We start from the raw sequence: 26,294 nt of genomic DNA, 5'->3' as shown, positions 1-26,294 counted from the left end.
CATCTGCTATTCAGTAAGCTTTTCACAAGTTCTCACACACTAATGGAGATGCAATTTTGGGGTTCCCATGTCTTGCCCAAGGATACTTCTACATGCGGACTGGGGGAGCCGGGGATCAAACCACTGAGCCCCGCTCTACCTCTGAGCCACAGCCACTTATTAGGGCTATGGCTTGTTCATGATCAACATTAGAAAAGACCAGATGATGCAAATGGCAAAGCTTTATAAATACTCTGACTCCTGAAACCTTGTCCCAACAATCAGCAGCCCTGGACTCACCTAAACAGATGAACAGCACTCTGAAAACTAAGATAACTGATGCACAATGCAGGAGAAGGTTATAAGAAGATAGCAAAGCTTTAGCTGTTTCCTTAGTCTGTAATAGTGGCAGTTAACAGGGACTGTAGAGATCAAGTTGAGGTCTGCAAAAGACCTGCAGAAAGATTTATCAGACTGTGGAGTGGTGGTGCACTGTTCTATTGTGCAGCAACACCTGTACAAATATGACTTTCATGGAAGACTCATCAGAAGAAAAAACCTTTCCTGTGTCCTCATCATAACATTCAGAGTCAGATGTTTTCAAAGGAACATCCAAACAAGCCTGATGCTTTTCTGAAACAAGTCATGTGGACTGATGGAGTTAAAATATAACTCTCTGGCTGCAATAAGCAAAGGTGTGTTTGGAGAAAAAAAAAATCCCCCCAGGAGAATTTTTTTTTTTTTAGAATTGGACCACACAGAGCACAGTTTGTCTGTTTTATGACTAATTTTTATGACACTTTATAAAAACTATAACAACCAACAATGATATAACATACATAACACTCATATTACATTTAAGTTCTGCACTTTTTAATACATTTGGAGAGAAAGTACAGTGCTTGACATTTTGACCTACCCACAGCGGTTGAGCAACAGCTTCTGGTGGGGTATGGCAGCACCACCTGCACAAACAGAACCGCAGTGCACCGTATTAGTATAATCAGTGGTAATTATGGCATTTGTAAGATTTATTTATGATTATAATTGCATATGCTGGTTATTATTTGGCAGAGAATGGCAGAGGTGTTTTCTTTCGTGTGTGTGTGTGTGTGTGTGTGTGTGTGTGTGTGTGTGACCCCTCTAATAAATATTAGAATTACTGCAGTAACATGTGAAGACGTGCACAATGTATGCCATTAAAATAAATGGTATGCTGGAGGGCAAATACCTGTGCATCCATCCACCTATATGCAGGCCCAGTGTATAGATGTCCCAACATACCGTATGAAGGGAAGGTGTGGGTTCATAGATTTATCCAGCAATTCCTTTCATCCCTAATTTGACTGTACATTTATAGACAGTTTCACATTTTCATTTATTCACCTCCAAGCTTATTTGGGCTTTTATTTATAGTTCAACATAAAAATTGATCAGTACCAGAAACAAAGTCAATGGACTCCGTTTATTCAACCCACATCAGGCAGAATAAAAGAAATTAGATTGAAGCACAGTGGTCTTAGAAAGTAAAAGTTGCAATACTGCACCTTAAGAAATACTCTGTTACAAGTAAAATAAAAAAAGTAATTGCAGAAAAAGTACAAAAGTATTACCATCAAAATATCCCTCAAATACCAAAAGGAAAAGTTGTCATGCAGAGTGACCCATTTTAGAGGAATGTATTTCTATTATAATTACTGATGCATTAATGTGTTTATCACTTTAATGTTGCAGCTGGTAACTGCTGGGATGCTTGTGAATTTCCCCTTGGGATCAATAAATTCTCATCTTAATTGTTAATGATACATAATAATGCACCTCAAACTACCTAAGTAAACATAATTAGGGTGCTTTCAGACATTGAGTTGTCTTGCTTTGGTCTGAATCAGTGACTCATTTTCTTACAAAGTTGCATAATTGCCTAGAGTTGGTTCGTGTTCTCACGGCAGCATTTACGAGCTGACCAGATCAAATGCCTTGTGCGAGAAAGCTGCTCTTGATTTTTCAGAATTTCCATGCGGGAAAAATCCAGGAAGCAAACAAAACGTTGAAGAAGAGTACACTTGCAAGATAAATGTGACACTTTCTAATGTCACAATGGAGGGACAACTATGCAGGTTGATTTTAGCGCTGCTCATTGTGGACTATATTGCTGTCATTGTTCATTTTAGTCAAACCATACAGTTTGAAAACGAGGCGCGGCTCCAACTAGAAAACAATATTTTGATGCATTGGATGTGCTGAATGTGCATATTAAGGCAGTACAGGAGGAGGTGCACATTAATAATCCTCCAGGACTGTAACATGCTCATGTTTAACCCAAACAATGTGTCATGTGACTGCAGTTGGTTCAGATCGAGGTCAGAACACATTCTGACCGCAAACAAACTGTGCAAAAGTTCGTTTGTAAACCGGTCTCGGTCCGGTTGTTTTGTTGTGCACCCAAGTGCGATTGCTGTGTTCACACCTGCCCAAATGAACCACACTTAGGGAGCAAATGAACTTGAGTTCAATTGAAACGAACCAAACAGGGCAGGTGTGAAAACACCACTGCCAAAGCAGTTATTATAAATTCACTAACACATCCACTTTTTAAAAGTGATGAACACTTAAGATTAAGTATTTGGTATAAAAATAGAGATATGATAATAAAGCACCATACAAAACATGTTAGCATCCCATTAAATCGTGTCTTTCAAGCCTGCTGATTTGTGTTCAACATTAATTCAGACTCATTCTGAACCTCAGGTTTATCCTCCTCGTCTGCTCTGGTGATGTCATTGCTCATTAGCGTTAGGTTCTGTGGTGGTTTGTGGGTTTTCACTTTAAATACGTCCCATCTCTCAGGAATCAGTCCTTTGTTGAAGAGCTGTGAAGCCAGGTAGGAGAACAACAAAGTGGCAAACATGTTGGACAACATGCAGATAGTCTGAACCGGGGCGCGCTGGACATATACGCCATCCTCGACAGTGCAACCTGGGAAGTGGAGAACAATAGGCAACCCTATTGATGGCTCACCGCTCAGCACTCTCAACAACACGGCATCAAGCAAGCCCATGATGGAGCCATAGCCATTGGAGATGTCAAAGTAGAGGACACAGATGAGTTGAGGGAACATGATGGTGTAAGTTATGCCTGAGCCCAGGATCCAGAAAGTCATAATGCTGTTGTGTAGGATGGTGAGCGCTGTGCCAGCTACGCCCACTACCACCACAGTGACACGGATTACCCACTGGAGCTCCCTATCTGAAGCCTGCAGTGGGAAAAAAAAAGTCTGTAAGCTTAAACATCAAAGGAAGGTCAAGACAAGTCTACTCTTCCTCTTGGGTCCCCTCTTACCTTGGTCCTTAGCATGTTCTTGTAGATGTTGGAAGTGAAGATGGAGGCGGCTGACAACAGTGCAGAGTCTGTTGATGACATCACGGCAGCAGCGATAGCTCCGATACCGATGATGGAGATGTATTGTGGGGTGAGGTACTGCAGAGCAATGGGCAGAACTTGACCAGCCTCTCCACGCTCATAAGGGGACAGGGAGCCGTACCCGGTCATGTTCCAGTCTGTCACCAAAAATGTGACATGAATTGGCCAGAGTTGGGTATAACGCGTTACAAAGTACAAAGTAACGCGTTAGAGTACTTTGATTACTTTTTGCAGTAACAAGTAACCAAACGCGTTAGTTTGCTGTTTGAGTAATCAAATACTTAAGTACATTTTCAAACAAGACATCAGTTACTTCTGTTACTTTTAGAACGCTGGTCCTTCAGCTCCGAAACAGCAACGGCTGTCGTTTGGTTCTAATAACGGAGATAACGTTAAACCTATCAGTCTGAAAAAAGCCACGGAGCTTGTGGCTCGCTACATGGTCGGAGAAATGCTGGCGTTGTCTATGGTGGAGTCTAAATAGGTTTAGTAGGACTCGCTGACAGACATATTTCAGACTCAGGACTTGCATTATGCCTGGTACACGCTACACACTGGTACTCACCAATTATCCCCGGTCGTCTTTCACGGCGTGTGTGATGTCATCAGGTTATTCTTGTCCTGTTTTTATTACTTTTACTATTATTTGAGTCACTGTGTGTGTTCATGTGCCAGCCGACATGTTGTTGTAGTCACCTAAAAGCGTCAGCAGATGGCAGGAGCTACATTTGAAGCGCCATAAGTAAACTCTCAAGCTACTTTATCTTCCACAGGAAGTTCTGACAAATGTTTCAGAATAAAAGCCTATTTAGAAAATGGAGGGATTCTCTCAGCGGAGGTTATAAGGGGCTTTTAATTTGAAACAAGTGTTGAGTTTGAAATGACGGTGCGATATGTTAACTTTACAAAGACAACGGAGCGGATAAAAAGTAAATATATAAACACACAGAGGGATTAATAAATAACGGACCGTCTATAATGTAGTCTGTTTCACATGAAGCTGATGCTAATGACAGTAACGTTAACTCAGCGGGTTGACAAAGTGCCTCTGCTGTTCCACACCATCATTTCCCCCTTTTACTCTGTGTGGTAACATCCCTAGAGGAAATATTAAAAACGCTGGGGTGTTGTTGTCATACAGTTGTCTATGGCAGCAGATCGTTCTGTGTTTCTACTGGTCAAAGTGACGGCTGTGATGGGAGAACTGGATCTCAGTGAAGGGCAAGTGGTCTATAACTTTAATTTTGGAGACAAAAAAATGTAGGCTTAGTGCCCTGTGGTCCATTGCCCAATAGGAAATGTAGAATACTCAAAAGTACTTTAAAAGTGCTTGAGTTACTTTTCTCAGGGAGTAACGTTGGAAGTACTTTTAAAGTAACTGAGTTGCTTTTCTCAGGGTGTAACGCAGTAAAGTAACTGGTTACTTTTTAAAAAGTAACGCAATAACGTACTTTGATTACTTTTAAAGTAACCCTTACCCAACACTGGAATTGGCATAGTCTCTCTGTGGTTTTCTGTTTAATTCTACTGGTGTACCTGTTGATGCTGCAGCTGCTCCAATCAGTGTAGATGGGATTCCGAGTATGAACACGATGGGAGCTGCAATAAAACAGGTGATCCTGGCAGTGGCTGACGAAGCAGCTGACAGGGTCCTTTGGTGGAAGTCCTGATATCCAAGGTTACCCAGAGACTTAGAAAAAATAAATAAAAGCAACTGTTACACTCTGTACATTCTGGACAACAATGGAAATAAGTCCTGTGTGCAGCATCCTGACCTTAAGCAGATGTGTATCTTTCACAATGTATCATCAAGTGAAGTTAAGCAGGTTAGGTTTAGGGAAGTAAAGTGACGTAGGTTAGGTTTGGGCAAATAAAGTTATGTAGGTTAGGTTTGGGCAAGTAAAGTTATGTGCATTAGGTTTTGGGAAGTGAAGTTACGTAGGTTTGGTTTAGGCAAGTAAAGTTATGTGGGTTAGGTTTTGGGAAGTAAAGTTACGTAGGTTTGGTTTTGGGAAGTAAAGTTACGTAGGTTTGGTTTAGGCAAATAAAGTTGTGCAGGTTAGGTTTTGCGAAGTAAAGTTACATAAGTTAGGTGTGGGCAAGTAAAGTTATGTAGGTTAGGTTTTGGGAAGTAAAGTAATATAGGCTAGGATTAGGCAAGTAAGGTTACGTAGGTTAGGTTTAAGGAAGTAAAGTTCCGTAAATTAGGTTTAGGCATAGGAAGGTATGTAGGTTAGGTTTAGGCAAATGTAGGTTTACACAGGTGCATTGTATTCTCTATTCTAGGTCACCTTTATGCATTTCAAATGTAAAAATTAAAAAAAAAAAAAAAAATTCAGGCACACATGCTTTTTTGATAGGTATGGTCACATCACACTTTTGTCCTAAAAAATTTGGCTCAGTTTCCCATTCATTTCTATTGAAGCCCTTATGGCACGCTAGGGATGTGCTCTGTCAGCCAATAGAAATGCTGATGCACATGTTTGAAACAAAACGTAGTCCTTACCAGTATTAAGAAATTATCAATCCACCTCCATGCTCTTTCCTCATCCACTGAACCAATCCAGGGGGCCTGGTAGGTGAAGTTGAAGGCAGTCTTGGTGATGTCGGTTAAATGGGGGTTCACAAGGACGAAGGGGACGCATAACCACTGCAGAAAAGACAAAGAACCACTGACTTTAACATTTCAAACATGTATGTTCATTTGAGGAAGTAAGGTTGTGTGTCACTATCCATACCAGAATGGATAGTCCATTGACTATCCATTCTGGTATGTTCTGTTTGTTTATAAAACACTGAATGGTTTAGGGCTAAAATACATGCCCGAACTTCTGCTGCATAGAGTGGTGCAGGAATAAGTCCTAAAACCTGGAAATGAGTTAGCATTTTAGCACTCCTGGTTCCCTCATTTTGAAGTCAATGGGGTTTTTTTTTAAGTCTGTGGTTAAGATATTGTCATGTTTTTCTTCTATGACATAAAATATATTAGTAAATATCCCACTCATGAATTTTTTAAGCTTTTGCGTGTTTTAAAAAAGGCAGCTGCTAACAAGTGGCTGAACAGAGTGTTACCACCCTAAATAAAGTCATACAGTTATGTACTTGTTGTGGTGCTGAGATTGAAGTCATGTGACTGTGGTGTACTTCATTTATAAAGTTAACGTTTTACTTCTTACGACTGCATTTATGCTTCAATAATCATAAAACTGGTGTTCTTTTGTAAAGATCATCTTGCTGAACAAATGTGTTTGTATCATAACCTTTTGTTTGCCACAGATTTTACTTTCTGCAATCGTCTGTCCCCAGAGTCAAAACTAAACATGGGGTAACAGCGCACAGTTTTTATGGAGACGAGATCTGAAACAAAAGCAAATAATTATTTGTTTCTCACACTGCACTGTAGTGTTTTAGTCATTTTTTTTCCTTGATAATTTAATACAATTTGGCAAAATATAAAATAGCCACAGTTGTTAAGCTACAAAATATCATGCTGTTCTGCACTGAGTAAGTAAAATTTGGTGTTTTATATATATGTGACTTCAAGGTATTCATTAACCCACCACCCTATTAACCTATTCTCTCTTTAAAGGAATACTTCACCCAAAGAACGACCATCTATACATCAACCACTCCCCCATGTTCGGTTGAATTCCCCAAGAAAGTTTTTCTCGTACGCCAAAGAATCCAGAGAATTGAGAAAATTCTTGACAAACTGAGGCTTTCTACTTCTTGCGATTGCATTTGCACTTAAAAAATCAAAAGTGATGTTCAAAGGGCCTTTTGTTGACTCAATCAGTCAGTCATTTCTTACACTGCACTGTAGTGTTTTATTGCTGTATTTTACACCTGTCTTGTTCTATTTCAGCTCATTTTTATTGTGTATTCTCTTGGCGCTTTAATGCTTCCGTGCTTTTAAATTGTATTTAAATGCCCTTTGTATCTGGAGCACTTTGAATTGCCCTGTTGCTCTCATTTATTATAAACCTGCCTTGTCTTGAAGGTGTGATGAGCAGATGTTTATGGGATTGTCTGGATACCTTGGTGAGGCACCACAGAGAAATTCAATAAAATATAAGAACAAAGGTTACGATACTGTAACCCTCAGGCTCCACCCTCTACTGGACTCCATGGTGATGTTTTCCTCTAATCAAAAGCACTCATACGCTCCCTGATTCGTGCGCTTCATTGGAGGAAAAGTTTTCTTGAATCGTGTGCAGTTAGGGTAAACAAACTTCACGATGCTTTAGCTGAATGTCGGAAGAAATTATCTTTAATGTGAGGAAGGAACACACCAAACTGAAGAATATGAGGGTTAGCTGTATGATGTCTGTGTAGGCGACCGAGTAGAGGCCTCCCAGAAGTGTGTAGATGATGGCTACTGCGGCAGAGATCCAAATGCAAACCGTATAGGGCAAATCCAGGATTACACTCATTGTTGCACCTATAAAAGATAACACAACCACATACATGCAGACTTACATACACATTTTATACATTTCTAAATAATTGCTCATTCTGTTTAACCTCATTTATTGATTGATTACTCGTATTATAGTACTTCATGTGAAATCTTTTTATCCTGTCATGAAACATGTTTCAGCATCTCTGCCCCAAACACAAGACGCTTGTTTCTTTCCCGTAAGTGCGTAACACCAGGCGTGTCAGTTTACTGGTAGTGATTAAATGCAGGTTTGTTACATGTTTCAGATTAATGATAATTTTGATTTAATGGATCGTGAATGTTCGTCACGGTGCAATAAGCATAGAACGGTTCCACTGGTACCATCCACAACTTTTCACTGTGGAAACAGAAAAAAAGCGTACCGAACTGAACTGTACCGTACTGCTTGGTGGAAACAAGGCTTTAGAGAAAACCGACATCAGTGTGGCTTACCTAATCCAATCAGAGTTCCCGTAACCCAGATGATGTCAGAGATCAGCAGTGCCACAGACAGAACTCCACTTATACCATTTCCATACTTGGTCTGGAACGGGTCCATCATTGTCATATATCTTTTGTCTCTCATCTTCTTGGCGAAGAAAAGTCCACCTAAAGAATTTAATCACGAACAATGACTCAGCATTATGTAGTGTATTTCACCAGCCATACAGATCTGTTTAACATCGAAACCTAAATATCTACAAGGTCATCTTATAGTATCTTAATCTTTAGACACCTGGAGCCTCTTCACAGCCCCAGGGTCTCCACTAGGGTTTGGTGTTGGTGTTGTTGGTGTATGTGTTCTTTTGTTTCAGAGTGCCGGTGGCTTGATTGGTCGTGGAGATTGGAGGCAGCTGGCCACTGTCTTCAGCCCTTTAAAACCCGCCCTCCTGGGAACTTGGTGTCTCTTTTTTTTCCCCTGGCATCATTGACTTCATTCCTTAGTTTTTGTATAGTTTAGTTTTGCATTATCTTGGTTATATTGTTTATTCTTGAATTTTTGTTAAAATAAATTACTTATTTTTATGGAACTCCCTATGTGTTTCCTTATTTGTGATGGTCTTAGAGCCAGACCATAACAGCATGCAGACCGTGAAGGTTTCTGTTAAAAACACCAAACCATGACCATGGATAAATCATACGTTTATACAACTACTATTATTATATATGATGACATGCATATACTTTCTTATTCAATAAGTCTTCACAGCAGCTATGTTTACATGTACACTAATATTCAACTATTATTCTGAGTATGACAGTAATAGGGATATGTGCAAACATTGCAATGCCAACCATTTCAGGAATGTAGGTGCAAGCCTGTGTTCGCACGGTCGAACAACTCTGCCACCAATGGAAAACTTTTTAAAAACCATAACACAAGTACCAGCCATTCCACTTTACTGCATCTTTATATGATAAAGGACAAATTACTGCACGTTAAACAATATGCACGGCTGCATGTAAACAGGAATATATCGGGGGGGGGGGCTGGATTCGAACCCGGGCTGCTGCGGCAACAGCCTTGTACATGGGGCGCCTGCTTTACCCATGAAGTCACCGACGCCCCAAAAGCCAGGATCTTTTGTGCATGTAAACAACATGAGACTACGGAGCGTCATCACACCTTACTGTGCTTAACTCAGCTTGCTGTGGTGGCAAACTTGAAGTCATGTAACCGTGCTGTCATTCGTTTAGATAGATAGATAGATAGATAGATAGGATCACTTTACCAAGAGCTCAGCCGCAGCATAAACATGCGTTTATAGCCTAATGTTGGCTTTTTTTCCTGGTGATTTCATTTAGGCCTCAAAAATCGTATTAGTGGTGTTCATTTGTGAGGATTATCTCGCTCAACAAAATGTGCAAGTATCCTAAATGTTTGTTTGCCTCAGAGTGTATTTTCTGTAGTAATCCAAAATCCAATGCAAAAATCCCACAGGGTTTTTGTTGAGGGAACCAGGGTGACACTAACTTCCATGCTGGCCTATAATAAACATCATCCCTGCAGCTGTCTACTGTAGCCTCAAGCAGAGATGAGGAGTGGGCTACGGACGCCCTGTTTCTTTTTAACTTTATGCCCCCAGGTTTCTTTTTCATTGCCAAATTTGTAGTCTTCTGTCTTGTTTGAATTTATCAGACTTTACACAGGAGCCACAAAAGGATTAACTTTCCTTATATCATATACAGTAATATGTAAATTCATGTGTCAGTTGTTGAAGTTCCTCTTTAACATATATTCAAATGGTGCACATAGCCTCAGGTAGATGTCTTACAACAGACCTGTCCGACCATCACCTGTCAAATACTAACAGGATCATTAACTGTTTCAGTGAACCAAATTAATCATAAAGATTAACAACAACAAAAGGACATAACTATAAAAATAACAATGGAGAAAAATGCATATGTAATTTTACTGTCATGGATATAATATGTCAGGATCTATAATCTTTAACTTAAAAGTTAATACTACATGCATTGAAGTAACAACAGAAGAGCCTGTATCTGATAAGCTCAGCAAATGGTGTTTTATTTTTATCTCCATGGTAATTGATGTATATGCAAGAGGGGCAAAGTTCAGCACGCACTGTAATAACAAAGTCTTAATTGCATGCATACTGCCTGCAGCAGTACATACTTTGAAAGGGCAGCTGCAGTACCTACTGACAGTAAAAAGAAGCAAGTGATTCAGAGCATAGCTTTAATCTCTGCTACAAACTCTGACTGAGAAAAGTTCAATATTTCAGATTTTTACATATTTGTTCAACTGTGACATCATACTGAAGGACAGTGTGATGTCACAAATGCCCCTCACTGTGTCTCAAGTTGGAAAAAATAATTATATTTAATATCAATTTGAGCAAACAAACTAAACACATGTCGCTTATTATGATGGAAATACTGTCTTACCAATGATGAAAGACGACGCTGCTGTCACAGGTATGACAGCCCATGTCAGTCCCATGGTTGGAGTGTACACTGCCTCTGTCATACCGACGATGTAGCCTCCTCCAACAAATGTAGCTGTAGGAAGCACGCACAAACATAAACACAAACACACCTACTGTATAGATGAATATTGCTACAATAATCACACTGTAACCCTCTGTTGTTTAAGCTAAACTAACCTCTGAGAAATATAACGTCCAAAAAATAAGTTGTAGCATACAAAAAAATGTGTCCTTTAACCAGTTAATCTTTTTATACAGTTTGTATTAGTCCACTTATTCATAACTTCAGAAGTAAACTAGTTAATTACTCATCATCCAACAGTAAGGGACTGTTTGTTATTTATTGGACGAGGGGGCATGTCAAATACTTTTTGATTAATTAATTTAATTAATTTTTTTATCAAGTATTGGGGACGCACTTTTTATTTTGGCTAATCATTTGATTTTCAAATTTCCGACAGTCTTTGGACACACCATCAGAGAACGATTGTAACCCAATCTGAGCTTGAAATAGTAATATTTCAATTAAAAAAAAACAAAAACAAAACTATATTGTATGTCTCATTTAAAATTTAAATTTGGCCAAATATAAAACAATTGCACAAACTTTTTTCAACTCCAGGATTTCATCCTCAACTTTTACTTTTTAACTTTCAAATGTCAACGGGTCCATTTTAAAAATTAAATAATTCATGGTAGAAGGTGGAGTCATTTCCGCCATTTTCTGCAAGTCACTCAAGTTGGACTGACTGGTGGAAGGAGGAACTGTTTTTTCATCTTCAAAGGGAGTGGTGGAAACATATTTGTATAGCTGTTTTAGTGTTTTTATTGTTTGTAATTGTTTGTTTTATGTCTTATGTTTGTATGTTTATGTTCAGCACTTTGTTTCGGCTGTTGTTGTTTTTAAAGTGCTCTAAACAACGTTGAGTTGAGTTGAGCTTTGAGACGGGTCAAAAACAAACCAAAAAAAAGTAAAGAACAATCCTTTATAATTAATAACTTATTGTACATTTGAAACACCACATAAAACTAAAGAATATGAAGTCTAATCTCTTACACTGGAGGGCTCTGCTTTTCAGATTTATATTTTATTTCAGCTTGAGATGCATGGTAATATCGGCACGTCATTGTTGACCGATATCGGCTTTAAAATGAACTATCAAAATTGGCCAACATGCTTTTTCTTAATTTGCACAATGAATTAACATTAAACATACTGGGAAAAAAGTTATATTTCATGTCTCCATCTGCTGGTGAGCCATCACGACAAGAGTGTGCATGCATGTGGTGTTAATTTCACTAGAAACTTATTTTTATTATTTTACTTATGGTACAAAAAAACTATATAGTGAGGGGGGAAATAATAATTATCAGAAACTAAAGACATAATGAACGCCATTGAACTGAGGGGGGAAATGTTGCAAAAACGGGTAAAACTTATCATTTTAGTAAAACACTTGAAAAGTTTTAGTCAAGATGTCTTTTCATCTTGGTGACTGTATGTATAGCCTTTAGTTGCTGAATGCAGTTACTGGTTTAACCAATAAATTAAGAGTCAGACCGGAGAAAACGCTGCTTGAAAACGGTGTAAGCTGCAACGTGACGATTGTACAACTATAATTATAACCGCGTTGTTGAGATATAACTTAAAAACGTCGTGAGTCATCATAGTTTTAATGATCCATAAAACTGAACTTTTACAAATGGCCAAAATTCACTGGTGCAACACGTCTGCAGCTTCATGCAGCACAGCGCTCAAGTATTTGTTTTCCTCTTTGCAGCCCTCCAACAGATTAAACTACACGGGACTGTGTGGAAATGGAAGTAATTTGTTTTAAAATGAATTCCCGAGCTGCTTTGTGTGTGTTTGTACATTTCATATTAACATTTCACATCAAAATGAACAAATCAGCATCCTGTTTTTACAGGGATCCAGTAAATTAATTCAGTACCAGTTGACCAGTCAATCAGTCAGTTAGTATAATATAGCCCATAGGTTTCCAAACCCTTCATAACCAGCTGCATTATCACTTTGCAAAACTGAATAAACAACACACAGTAAAGCTTGAGGCAACCACGCGCTCCAAGCAGGTCCGCGCGCAACGTGTCCTATATATTTCTGCTGTAACTTCAATCATGGCTTTGATGTAAAAAAAAAAAAAAAAAAAGTCCATAAAGATGTTACCCCGAAACTCTTCTACTTACTCTAATTTAAATGTGATTCCTTAGCCCCCCACGCCCACACTCACCTGTCATGGTGAAGACTCCCACCGCCAGGCTGATCCCTCTGTTGCCCAGCAGAGCCACCTCTGTCCGGTCCGCCTGGCTCCTCTTGTGCAGCCGCTTGGACTTCACAGACGCCCAGATGCCGATGCCCAGCACCAGCAGGTAGAAGAACACCATTACCACCAGACCTGGCACGTTGAGGGTCATCTTGCCTTGACTGACAGACACTGACTGACTGACTGATGCCTCCCACTGCCTTCCTCAAACTCACTGTTAGCGAGTTGAAACAAGCAGCACTGGATTCCAGTTGGAGGACCAGGATGGTGTGGCTCAATAAAACCAGCTGAGGAGGGGGGAAAAGCAAACCTATCAGGAGAAGTGGAGAAGGTCGATTTTTTTTTTTTTTACATAGCAGCCTACAGCTTTATAATTACCTCCTAATCAAAATGTAAGTTTATTTGAAGATCAACCACATTGTAGAAAGTACTTATAATTTACATTTTTGAAAAAAAAAATCATTTCATTTATTAATGACATTGTGATACAGCAGAGCAAACTTAAACCAGTCTGGCCATTCTCCTCTGACCTCTGGCATCAACGAGACATTTTCACCCAGAGAACTGCAGCTCACTGGATACTTTCTCTTTTTGGAACCATCCTCTGTAAACCCTAGAGATGGTTGTGTGTGAAAATCACAGCAGATCAGCAGTTCCCAACAGACCAGCCCATCTGGCACCAACAACCATAAGGAAGTGCAGTTGCAGTGAGGAGGTGTTCTTGGTCTGTAACAGTGTTTCGGTGGATAGTACGTGTCAAGTGTCATCCACAGGAATGCCAAGGGTGTGTGTGTGTGTGTGTGTGTGTGTGTGGACTGACTGTACCCTATGCTACATGTTATAGAGACAAATTGTGCAGATCCTGAATTCTCGTGTGACTGGTGTGTTCTTTGGCCTTTGAATGACCATTTTTCAGCTGCTACACTTGCAACTTTGTACTACGTCTTGTACTTGTACTAGTCTGACTGGTCTGGTCAGACTAGTTCCAGCCTAGTCTGACAAGCATGAACTGATGAAGCCTCTTGGATAAGAGGTGAAACATCTTCTAAGACAAAACTAAGTCCAGTTGCATTCGATTCAATTGCCTTGAGATAACTATGACCTGGATAAATGAGAATATCCACAGGAACATTTGTGACAGCTTACCATACTTAGGATTATCTGACCACTCTCACATTTGACTTTAAGATGGCAGCTGCCAAAAATGTGTTTATTCCCTTGGGTGAAAACTTTAATATTTTATCTGGCAACCAGCTCTCTCTTGCCCAGACTGGTGAGATTGGCAACAACAGCAAGGTCAACAAATGTTGGCCTTCTCACCATATTCCCCTGATAGTATGGGAATCCACTGAGCTGTGCTCCCACATGACATTCATCAGCTGTTAAAACACCACAAAGTGAAATCTGTTGGAAACAACACAGGCAGGAGCACAGATGCTTTGATCCAGTTCATTCTCCAGCCTCATGACCCCAGTATACCCAGTGATGGCAGATGTATTTAGACTTCTTGCTGAAGTAAAATTACCAATACCACACTGTTAAAATCCTTCATTACAAGAAAAAGTCCTGTATTCAAACCCTCACTTAAGTAAAAGCATGTACAGTCAGGTCCATAATTATTTGGACAATGATACAGTTGTTGTCATTTTGGCTCTGTACACCACCACAATGGGTTTTAAATGAAACAATGAATACCTGCTTAAAGTGCAGACTCTCAGCTTTCATTTAAGGCTTTTTTCAAAAATGTAGTATGAACCATGTAGGAATTACAATCATTTCTTCACACAGTCCCCCGACTTTAAGGGCTCATAAGTATTTGGACAAACTAACATAATCATCAATTAAACAGTCAGTTTTAATACTTGGTTGCAAATCCTTTACAGTAAATGACTGCCTGAAGTGTTGGACACATAGACATCATCAGATGCTGGGTTTCTTCCCTGGTGATGCTCTGCCAGCCCTTTACTGTAGCTGTCTGCACTTCCTGCTTGTGTTTTGGGTGTTTTGCCCTCAGTTTTGGCTTCAGCAAGAGAAACGCATGCTCAGTTGGATTCAGGTCAGATGATATGACTTGGCCATTGCAGAACATTCCACTTCTTTGCCTTAAAAATGTCTTTGGTTGCTTTTGCAATATGCTTCAGGTCAATGTCCAACTGCACTGTGAAGCATCGTCCAATGAGTTTTGAAGCATTTAATTGAATCTGAGCAGATAATGTAGCCCCAAACACTTCAGCTTTCATCCTGCTGCTCTTGTAAGCAAGACAAGACTTCACTAGAATAAATACAGAAGGTTTATCACAAGATGCAAACCATTGGTTAGCCTTAAAAATGGAAGGCCAGATTAGAGTTTGTCAAAAACCATCTAAAAAGCCTGTACAGTTGTGGAACAGCATACTATGGACAGATAAAACAAAGATCAACTACCAGAATGATGGGAAGACAAGAGAAGGAAGAAGGGAAGGAACTGCTCATGATCCAAAGCACACCACCTCATCAGTGAAGCATGGTGGAGGTACTGTTATGTCATGGCCATGTATGGCTGCCAGTGGAACTGGTTCTCTTGTATTTATTGATGATGTGACTGCTGACAAGAGCAGCAGGATGAAAGCTGAAGTGTTTGGGGCTACATTATCTGCTCAGATTCAACCAAATGCTTCAAAACTCATTGGACGATGCTTCACAGTGCAGTTGGACAATGACCTCAAGCATACTGCAAAAGCAACCAAATACATTTTTAAGGCAAAGAAGTGGAATGTTGTGCAATGGCCAAGTCATATCATCTGACCTGAATCCAACTGAGCATGCGTTTCTCTTGCTGAAGCCAAAACTGAGGGCGAAACACCCAAAACACAAGCAGGAAGTGCAGACGGCTACAGTAAAGGGCTGGCAGAGCATCACCAGGGAAGAAACCCAGCATCTGATGATGTCTATGTGTCCAACACTTCAGGCAGTCATTGACTGTAAAGGATTTGCAACCAAGTATTAAAACTGACTGTTTAATTGATGATTATGTTAGTTTGTCCAAATACTTATGAGCCCTTAAAGTCGGGGGACTGTGTGAAGAAATGGTTGTAATTCCTACATGGTTCATACTACATTTTTGAAAAAAGCCTTAAATGAAAGCTGAGAGTCTGCACTTTAAGCAGGTATTCATTGTTTCATTTAAAACCCATTGTGGTGGTGTACAGAGCCAAAATGATGACAACTGTATCATTGTCCAAATAATTATGGACCTGACTGTATGTATTATCAGAAACGTGTATTTAAAGTGTAAAGGTTAAAAGTACTCAAGTGATTTCAGTGATTTTGCCTGCTGGAACATGTCCGTTTGTGTTTCGTAGTTTTCATAGGTGATTTTTTTTTTAATGGTAGAAAGTTTGTTAGGGTTTACCATGTGTCTCCATGGTAAACCAAGGCACTTTAAAATCATCATCTTCTTCTTCTTCTTAGTTTGTTTTTAGAGGCAGTTTGCATCCAAAATGTTGCATTACTGCCTTCTACTGGGTTGAAAATAAAGCCCCTTTGACATAGAACCAAACAACTGCAGCATCATGCCACAACTGTGTGTGATTTTACACAGCATGCCTATTAGATAAGCAAAAAAGGCACAATGGGTGTGACGTGTAACACAACAGCATCGGCCTCTGTAGTGTGACATAACACATATGCATCAACAGTGCTTTATAAACAATAGAATGCTGCAGGGGTGACATTTTTTGTTGGACAATTCACAGGTTAGCATTGTCCTGGTTCCCTCAACAAAAAGCCAGTCATATTTTTCCACTGGACTTTGGATTATTGCAGAATAAAGTCTCTGTGTTCTACAGACGTTTATGATATTTACATGTTTTGTCCAGCAAGATAATCTTCACAAATTAACACCACTTTTATGATTTTTGAAGCATAAATGCAATCGCCAGAAGTAAAACACTAATGTTAGAATGTAGACAAACAACACTGGCTGTAAAGCTGTGTTCTGCGTGATGATGTTCTGTAGTCTCATTTAGCCACTTGTTTAACCGCCTTTTTTAAGACACATAAAGGCGTCAAAATTTCCGAATGGATTACTTACTGGCATACATTATGTCATAGAACAAAATGTGAAAGTCTCTTAAGCTTGTGTTAACCACAGACCTTATTTCAGGCATCTAACCAAAAACCCATTGACTTCGAGACGAAATAAGAGGCAAAAAAATGCAAACTCGTTTTCAGGTTTTTGGACTCATTCCTGCACCATTCTATAACAATGGCATAACGTGGCAATAACAATCTTTTACTGCTCCTGTTATGGTAGTTAATCTCGTCCTCTGCTCGAAATATTATCATATTTTTGTAAAAATGAAAGAGTGATTCCAGAGAGAAGCAGACAGAGGGGTCTACAGTCTGTGTTTGAAGGACATATCCAGGATGTCAAACTGACTCAGCAGCAACAACAGGTTCAAAAGACAAAGATAGTTAGAAGCTAAAGCCGAACTATAGGCTAGAGATCACAGTGTAAAAGTGAACCACCACATCACTGCTGATCCCCACACAAGACAATGAATATAAAGGGAAACTTCACTGATATTGAACCAGCTGTGTGGCATCGTAGTGTTTGCAGATGAAAGGCGTTTGGCTTCGTCACCGTGCTGCTGCCAGCACCTGGACCTCCGCTGCCGGACGGGCAGGGCTCTCCAGGGCAAGTCAAACAACATTCATCTGTGCACAGTGCGATGACACGCAGCTGGTTGAATATCAGCAAAGTTTCCTTGCTTCCCTTCACTGGTTCCTGTACAGCAGGGTCGGTCTTTGTTTTATAATCATTAAAAAGCAAAAGCAGCATGTGTACATTCAGTAGGCTATATCTTCAGTAGCTAGTTAGCTAACCCTACACTTTTCAGGGCTGATTCTGGTTTTGGAACAGGGAAGACATGTATATCTTTTTCCAACCTCTCCAGGTAACAAGTATCATTAATACACGACGTGCCCCAGGCACAACATTTAGCTCCAAATCCACAAAACCAGCCTGAAAATGAAGGAAATCTGAAATGACCGCATTAGAGTCAATGGAGCACAGCTGTGTTGTTGTCGGACCCTGGTCTGAGCCGATCTTATGCTATGTTATGATTGGCCAGTCTGTGTCTGGGGGCGGGACTTAGCGAAGGGTCAATTTCGGCCACTGTTCTTCTTCATTGAGTTAGCTGCTAACTGCTAGCTGCTCTTTTAAGTCTCCCAGCAGTTAATCACACATAAAACACATCGTCAAAACATGTCACTTGTCCCGTCCATGATCCTGTCCTACCAGCTGTCCCTTTAACACATACTTTGATTCAGTGCTGTTACTAGGCGAGACAACTCTGTCCCCACCTTCTATGATTACCTTCAATATAAAATGGTGAGGTGAAATAACGCTGTGAAATTCCTGCCTTGAACAGGCAGTGTAAACGGGACTTATGACTCAATTCTCCTGTCCCCTCATCCTCTAATAAAACTAGCCTTGTCAATCCTGAAAGCCTCCCTGAACAGCCCCTGCACTTCCTCTCCTTTTCCCATGATATCCAAAAACCTTCTTGTAGCATAATTTCTACTCTCTCAGATTTTCTTTTTGCCTCAGCAGCACAGTTACTCACCATGACCAGAAATGCTAAGAACTCAACTGTCTTTACACAAACAGTTTTCATCGTGTTTTCTACCTGATTTGTTCTCTCTTACTCTTTCCTAGTTGCCTCCTCATGACTTATCCTTTTCTTGGACTTGGTCTCCACATATGTATCATATCCACATCTCTACAGTGATGTAGTGTATGAGCTGACTGTCATCAAGGAGTTCTGTAGAACACATACAGTACATGAAAGCAACATGAGCAAAATAGCAGAAGAAGACAAGAGGCATACAGGCCAGCAACATTCATATCACATTCCACATGAGTCAAGGATTATGTAAAACACCTACATGTTTCCAACGGGGCCGTTCATACAGAGCTTCACAGATACTCAAATGACTCATTATTTAAATACCCGAATAACCAGTAGTTGTTAGTTGTCGGTTGCCAGACATTTCCACAGTCTGTTTCTCATTTCCAGTGAGTCCAGTGAGGTATCCAACAAGTGAGTTCTTCTTAAGAACTCAAAACAAAATATCTTCCTTCCTCTCCAGAGCCTCTCTGCAGATCATTACAATACCTTTGTTATCAATCCTTCTTGTATTACTCCTTTTGCATCGAGGCAACACACAGAGAACATGGGTTTTCCACCTATAACAGTCTAACCCTATATGGGCCCTAGGCCTTTCTGGGGTATTTTTACTGCCTTTACTTTTAAGCTCATATCACAGTCATTATAAAGGCTACATACACATGCTATATCTTGTTTTTTTTTCAGGACAATCTGGGCTAACCAGATTTGCCATCATTCCATGTCCTCCTATGTGCCTGTATTTCATATTAATTTTATATCAATGAAAAAAACAAATCCGTATGACTAAATTCTTACATTTTGACATGTATCTCACCATAGCAAGTTGGAAAATGACATATTCTGCCATATATGAAGAGGGGAGACTCTCTGGAATCTGACAATATAAGAACCATGATGCTGGGACATTCTGTCACTTCACAGCTGTCCAAAACATGTGGTTTGTGCCAGGCGGACATGATTGCCAGTATTTTTTCATTATTGCAAGAAATTCCATTGACTCATTCACAAGTCAAAAATGTGTTTTATCTGAAAGAAACATGCAATATTTACATCTAACAGAAAAATAGTCAACCAAGTGCAATGATGTCCTCCAAGATAATATTTGTTTTTCAGTTTCAGTTTTATATTGGGGAAACATTTTGGGCATTGGTGGGGGGGCACATGTCCGCCTCAACGTATATGGTGACTACGGCCCTGTCAGCATGCATAATTAGGCTGCAGTTGTCTGTTTGCGCAAAGGTGAAGTGGCTGGTCTTGTCATACAAAGTTTGATGGAGTGCCAACTGGACAATATGGAGATATTTGCATCTTGAAAGCCGGACTACAAACGTGGATAGACAGGGAGAAACACACGCAAGCCTAAGACGTGATAAGATACGATATTCCTCACTATATGAAGTGACTGGTAACAAGATCTGTATAATGGATTGTAAAGAAATTCGTCAGGTTTTTATTTTGTAGACACTTGAACTGTATTTATAGCGTGATGGGATGACAGCACAATGATGTGTGTAGTATCACTGGAAAGCTCTGATCCTGTGCTTTCATGTGATATGCGTGACATTTCTGTGCGAGCCTGCATTCGTGAGTAATCCATCCAAGAGTAATGTGTGTGCAAAGCTGTATGAAAGCTCTGTTATACATCATTTTAGTGTAACTTTACTACCGACAAGTGCTTGGTCTTCTCGGGAAGCTACGATTCCGCTGTTTCACGTGATATGCATGGCTTCTCGCTATGACGAACGGTTGCGGAGAAAATCCACAGAAAAGAACGGGTGTGAATTTGGACGCACTATGCGTCGTTCGGGCCCATAGGGCTAACTAACATTTACTTTATTATTGTTCACTCTGCTGATTATTTTCTCGATCAATTTATAATTTGGTCTGTAAAATGCTAGAAAATTGATAAAAATGGCCGCCACACTTTTTTAAAGCCCAACCCGATGTAATCATTTGCTCAAACATTATAAAATGAAAAGATATTGAAGTTACTATCAAATAACTCAAGCTGGAACTCACATAATTAATGATATATTAGTATAATTGATCGATTAATTGATGAATCTCTGCAACTCTTGAAGTGGTGAGCCAGCTATCTGACTTGCTTTTATATGCACCCATGTTGGTCCCATAGGAGATACAGACAGTGAAGTCATACATTCAGCCTTTTTTTATGTCACAGTGTGTACTTTACTTGTACGTTCCTCTATGACAAACTGAATGTGGCGCCACTAACACCTTGATCCATATTTCAGGTAATCTGACACATCTCTGTGTAAGACTTTAGCTGTTCCAGAAAAAAAGTTGCATTTTAACTTCGGGGAAGACATTTGGGAACTGATCAAACCACTAAAAATCTCGACAGGAAACTTGCAGGTTGGTGGCCCCTCAATGTGTACCACAATGATGTAGGATAAAAACCTCTCTATAAAGTACAGTTACATCTTCACCCATTTTGGTTATATGCCTATATTAAATAAAGACAAACTGGATGTGAGGTCACATTAGGGAGAGTGGCCAATAGTACATTTTTTGTTTTTAATTGTTGCTAATTGTTGGAGTTTATAAAGCGGTTTATTATTGGACATATTTTAAATGACACGTAGAATAAAGTTATTTTGATTAAACATTACTATTTTAAGCTCAGATTGGGTTATGTTCTTTTTCTGATAGAAGCGTTTGTTGCACATGATGTGTCCAAAGAAATCCAACCCTGATTTCTGAAAATCAGAAATCAGGGAAAAAGGGCTATTGTCTTCTTTCAAAATACAATTCTGTTTTCAAAGGAAATTTAACGTTTACATACAGTCTCTTTCAAAATAAAAACACTTTTTTGCACCACCCCTCCCCTCTCACAAGTATAAACAGTCCCTAACCTGTCCTTACAGGCTAGTGTTGGGTAATTTAATGAAAAAACAAGTCACTGTATTTTATTATCTCACTATAAAGTTTTAAAATTTTGCAAATTAGTAACCAAGTTAAAGCCTAACTGTCCAATAAAATAGACTATGAGGAAAAAGTAATGCCACCTGAAAAGTAGTTTCAGTATAAAGTAACACAAAATGGATCCAAGTAATAAACTTTGCAGTAAAATTGCTTCAGAATTATTGGGACTATATAGGTGAGCTGTCATTCCACTACTGCTGACTGGGTCGTCCCCCTGAAGTTGTACTGAACTGAACTCAGTGTTTGCTGTATTACAGCCAGATAATGTTGGCAAACACAAGCTGGCAAGTTCAATTCACGGTCAACGGCTACAACTTTAGCTGTAAGTATATAAAAGTAGAATGAAGCTGGCTGTTCACTGAGAGAGGTTTAAACAAATGAGACAACTGAATGAATGTCGCTCTCTGTTTAACTCACCAGTCTGCTGAGCGTCTGGTTGGCTGTCTGTGGGAATGAACAGTGAATCATCCAGTGATGTTTATCTGAATGTTTGTCTGTCTGTCTGACGTTTGTCCATCTGTCTGTCTGTCACTATAACCCCTTAAACAGGTAGGCAGCCTGTTTACTTGATAAAAGTTAACTGGGGGGGATGACATATTTTTATGTCGCTGCTTATTCATAAACTCATGCCTTGGTTCAGGTCATCAAGAAAAAACAAAGACACCACAGCTCAGGTATTTTGATTCAGCTCATCTCCTTATCTGTGACCAATCTCCTGTTTGGTTATTTCCTTGAGAGAAAATATCTGTCTGTTTCATAGTACTGCTGTTGACTGTCATAGAAAACTGATCCACATTTGCAGATGTGCAATGTAATGAAGTAATAGTATTTAGGTGTTGTTGGGTTTTTTAGAGTATTTCCTCTTTAGAGATATAATGTATTCATATGGTGTAGAGAGGTTTGGGGTGCATGAGAGAAAGAGGAGTGAGAGGGTACAGTCAGGTAAGTCTAGGCGGCAGAGAGAAATAGAGAAGTTAGTCAAGGAAAGGAGACAGTTAAGAAAGCAGTGGAAAAAGGCTACAGAAGAAGAAAGGGAGGGAATTAAGGTGTTGCAAGAGGAGTTGAAGAGCAGGCTAGCAGTTCTTAGAAGGGCGGAGCATCTCAGGAAAAAGAGGAGGAAGAAGGAATATGCTAGGACAGGTTATTTCAGGGACCCTTTTAAGTTTGTTAAAGGATTGTTCAGCCAGGAAAAGGGAGGGCAGCTTAAAGCAGAAAGGTTAGAGGTTGAAGAATATTTGAGAAACACGTATTCAGATTTGGAGAAGAATAGGATAGTAGGTTTCCCACCTGATATCCCTCCATTAGGAGGGATAGAGCATGAGATGGATGTCAGGCCACCTAGGTGGAAGGAAGTTCAGGAGGTGGTCAGGCGTGCAAAGGCTTCTTCGGCCCCAGGGCCTAATGGAGTCCCCTACCGGGTTTATAAAAGTGCTCCTGATACCCTTAAATTTTTGTGGAAACAGCTAAGAATAGTTTGGGAAAAACAAATTATACCAAGAGCATGGCGTAGGGCAGGGGGTGTCCTCATTCCTAAGGAGAAGGAGTCTGTGGACCTTAGCCAGTTCCGGATGATTTCTCTCTTGAATGTGGAGGGGAAGATTTTCTTTAGTGTAGTAGCGCAGAGACTAGCTAGCTACTTAGAAAGGAATAGCTTAATAGATACCATGGTGCAGAAGGCAGGAATACCAGGTTTTTCAGGGTGTTTAGAGCATACTAGCATGATCTGGCACCAGATTCAGGCAGCGAAGATTAACAAAAGGGACCTACATGTAATATTTTTAGATCTTGCAAATGCGTTTGGTTCAGTACCGCACAGCCTCATTTGGAGTGCGTTTGACTACTTCAGAGTGCCACAGGTAGTTGTTAACTTAGTGAAAGCATATTTTCAGGATATTAGGTTGTGTCTAAGTACAGCAGGTTTCACAACAGGTTGGCAGAGGCTAGAAGTAGGCATCATGGCAGGGTGTACAATTTCTCCATTAGCATTTACTATGGCAATGGAAGTAATCATCAGGGCTTCTAAGTGGGTGGTAGGTGGGGAGAGACGGCAGAATGGGTTGCATCTTCCACCAGTTAGGGCTTACATGGATGACATGACACTGGTGACCACAACAATGCCATGTACAAAGAGGCTACTAGAGAAGGTAAATAAGAACCTCAAGTGGGCCAGCATGAAAATCAAGCCTAGTAAATCTAGAAGCATCTCGATATGTAGAGGGAAGTTAAGTGATAGGAAGTTTGTCATAGATGATGAGGACATCCCAACAATTAGGGAAAAGTCAGTAAAGAGCTTAGGTAGGTGCTACAATGTAGAGTTGAATGATAAGGAACAGGTGGTGAAATTTAGAAAAGATGTGGCTGAAGGATTGGATAGAATAGATAAATCAGAACTTCCAGGAAAGTTGAAGTTGTGGTGTTTGCAATTTGGGCTATATCCTAGGTTAATGTGGCCATTGTCAGTTTATGAAATTCCAATATCTGTTGTGGAGAGAATGGAAAGGTCGGTTAGCTCCTACATTAGGAAGTGGTTGGGCGCTCCTAGGTGCCTAAGTAGTGTTGCATTGTATGGAAAAGGGATACTTCAGCTGCCAGTATCTAGTTTAACAGAGGAATTTAAATGTACCAAGGTCAGGACAGAGCTCTTGTTATCTGGGAGTAAGGACGTGGTAGTTAGGAGTGTGGTTCCAAATCCAACCAAGGGGAGGAAGTGGAACCCAAGATCGGCAGTTCAGGAGGCAGAGGCAGCTCTTAGACATGCAGAGATTGTAGGTAATGTTCAGTTTGGCCGGGGAGGCCTGGGGCTTGGCTCAGGTAAACCGGTATGGAATACAGCAGGCCTCAAAGATAAAAGAAAGCTGGTTGTAGAACAGATACGCAGACAGGAAGAGATAGTAAGGGGTGCAAAGGTAGTGGCCCAGGCTAAACAGGGACAGTGGTTGAATTGGGAAAGTGTAGAGAAGAGGAAGCTTAGTTGGAGGGACCTGTGGAGTATGGAGGAGAATCGTATTAGATTCCTGGTAGGGGCTACATACGATGTGTTACCAACCCCCCAGAACCTAAAACTGTGGGTAAATGAGGACCCATCATGCCCATTGTGTTCACGTACCGCAACTTTAAAGCATATTTTGTCAGGCTGTAAAGTTGGCTTGTCACAAGGCCGATATACATGGCGACATAATCAGGTGTTGAAATGTTTAGCTGCAGGCATCGAAGGGAAACGAAGACAGGTGAATTCAGAAGGTGTTAAGGATAGGGGCTTAGTAATTCAGTTTGTCCGTGAGGGAGAGAAATACAGAAGGGATAAGTTAGTGAGGAGGCAAGGGTGTGGCCGCCTAGAAGGTGCTTGTGATTGGGAAATGCAAGTAGATTTAGGGGGAAAGCTTGTTGTTCCTCAGGAAATAGTCTGTACCAGGCAGAGGCCTGACTTAGTGTTGTGGTCAGTGAGTCAACAGATAGTTTATTTCATTGAGCTGACAGTTCCTTGGGAAGACTCAGTGGAAGAAGCCTATGAAAGAAAAAAGCTTAGATATGCAGACTTAGGAGCAGAAGCTGAGCAGCGAGGATGGAAGACTAGGATTTGTCCAGTGGAAGTGGGGTGTAGGGGATTCATAGCAAGATCAACTGTCTCACTCCTGGGGGAACTCGGAGTGCGGGGACAGAATTTGAGGAAGACAGTGAGGGAAATGTCAGATGAAGCAATTAAATGCAGCCAGTTTATCTATTACAGAAGAAATAATGTCAGCTGGGGGCCAGCAGGGGGAACTACTAAGCAGGGCACATAACTCCTTGAGATCAGGTGGAGAGATCCACTTCCTGTCAGGAGAAATCCAGGAAGAGGAAGTATTTAAGTGTGGGAGTGGCCTATTGGAATCCATTTTGTTTGAGGCCATGCGGCAAGGTGAGTGTGCTTGCTGATCCTGTAAGTCCAGTTAGCTCCTTTAACTTTAGCTTATATTGTAGTTATGCTATGTAGTGTGTGAAATAGAGTATGGTGAATGTGACAGGAAAGCTAGTATCAGCATTGCTTCTGCCTGGAGCTCGCATGTATGGAGCCTGGGTTTGGTTGAAGATGGCAGTGCTGTTTGGGCTGAGAAAGCCATGTGTAAGTAAGAAGGAAATCCAGGAAGAGGAAGGTTATTTAAGTGTGGGAGTGGCCTATTTGAATCCATTTTGTTTGAGACCATGCTGCAAAGTGAGTGTGTTTGCTGATCCTGTGAGTTCATTTATCTCCTTTAACTTTAGCTTACATTGTAGTTATGCTATGTAGCGTGTGAAATAGAGTATGGTGAATGTGCTAGTAAAGGTAGTATCAGCATTGCTTCTGCCTGGAGCTCGCATAAACGGAGCCTGGGCTTGGTTGAAGTTGGCAGTGCTGTTTGGGCTGAGATCACTGTCCAGCCTCCTGGAGGTGTCATTGTTGTGAGGGCTCGTCCTGGGGAGGTAGACTGTACAGCCTAACCCGGCGGGGGAGTGTGATAGCCTAACAAGGCTTCCTTCCCTGGGTCTACCTCCTCTGTGGTAGTATAGGTAAGGTAAAGGAGGTTGTTCGGTTAGTGTGGGGAGCAGTGAGACCTGGCATTAGGGGAGTGTCTCTGGG

At 40.4% G+C, this 26,294-nt stretch overlaps 1 protein-coding gene across 1 annotated transcript; it reads right to left on the bottom strand.

Annotated features, from left to right (window-relative positions):
* Positions 1-1,430: 1,430 nt before the first annotated feature.
* LOC117256933 (high-affinity choline transporter 1-like) lies at positions 1,431-22,190 on the bottom strand. Its single transcript, XM_033626678.2, has 9 exons — positions 22,115-22,190; positions 13,044-13,363; positions 10,754-10,867; positions 8,294-8,449; positions 7,692-7,840; positions 5,906-6,049; positions 4,936-5,089; positions 3,319-3,536; positions 1,431-3,232 (listed from the first exon to the last, which is right to left on the bottom strand). The coding sequence occupies exons 2-9, from the start codon at positions 13,225-13,227 to the stop codon at positions 2,675-2,677; spliced, it is 1,677 nt and encodes a 558-aa protein (XP_033482569.2). The 5' UTR covers positions 13,228-13,363; positions 22,115-22,190; the 3' UTR covers positions 1,431-2,674.
* Between the last annotated feature and the right edge of the window lie 4,104 nt (positions 22,191-26,294).

Source organism: Epinephelus lanceolatus, chromosome 7 (genome assembly GCF_041903045.1).
Source record: "Epinephelus lanceolatus isolate andai-2023 chromosome 7, ASM4190304v1, whole genome shotgun sequence".
NCBI classification, from domain to species: domain Eukaryota; kingdom Metazoa; phylum Chordata; class Actinopteri; order Perciformes; family Serranidae; genus Epinephelus; species Epinephelus lanceolatus.
The sequence above is the reverse complement of the archived record's forward strand: the minus strand, read 5'-3'. Positions and strand labels throughout refer to the sequence as shown.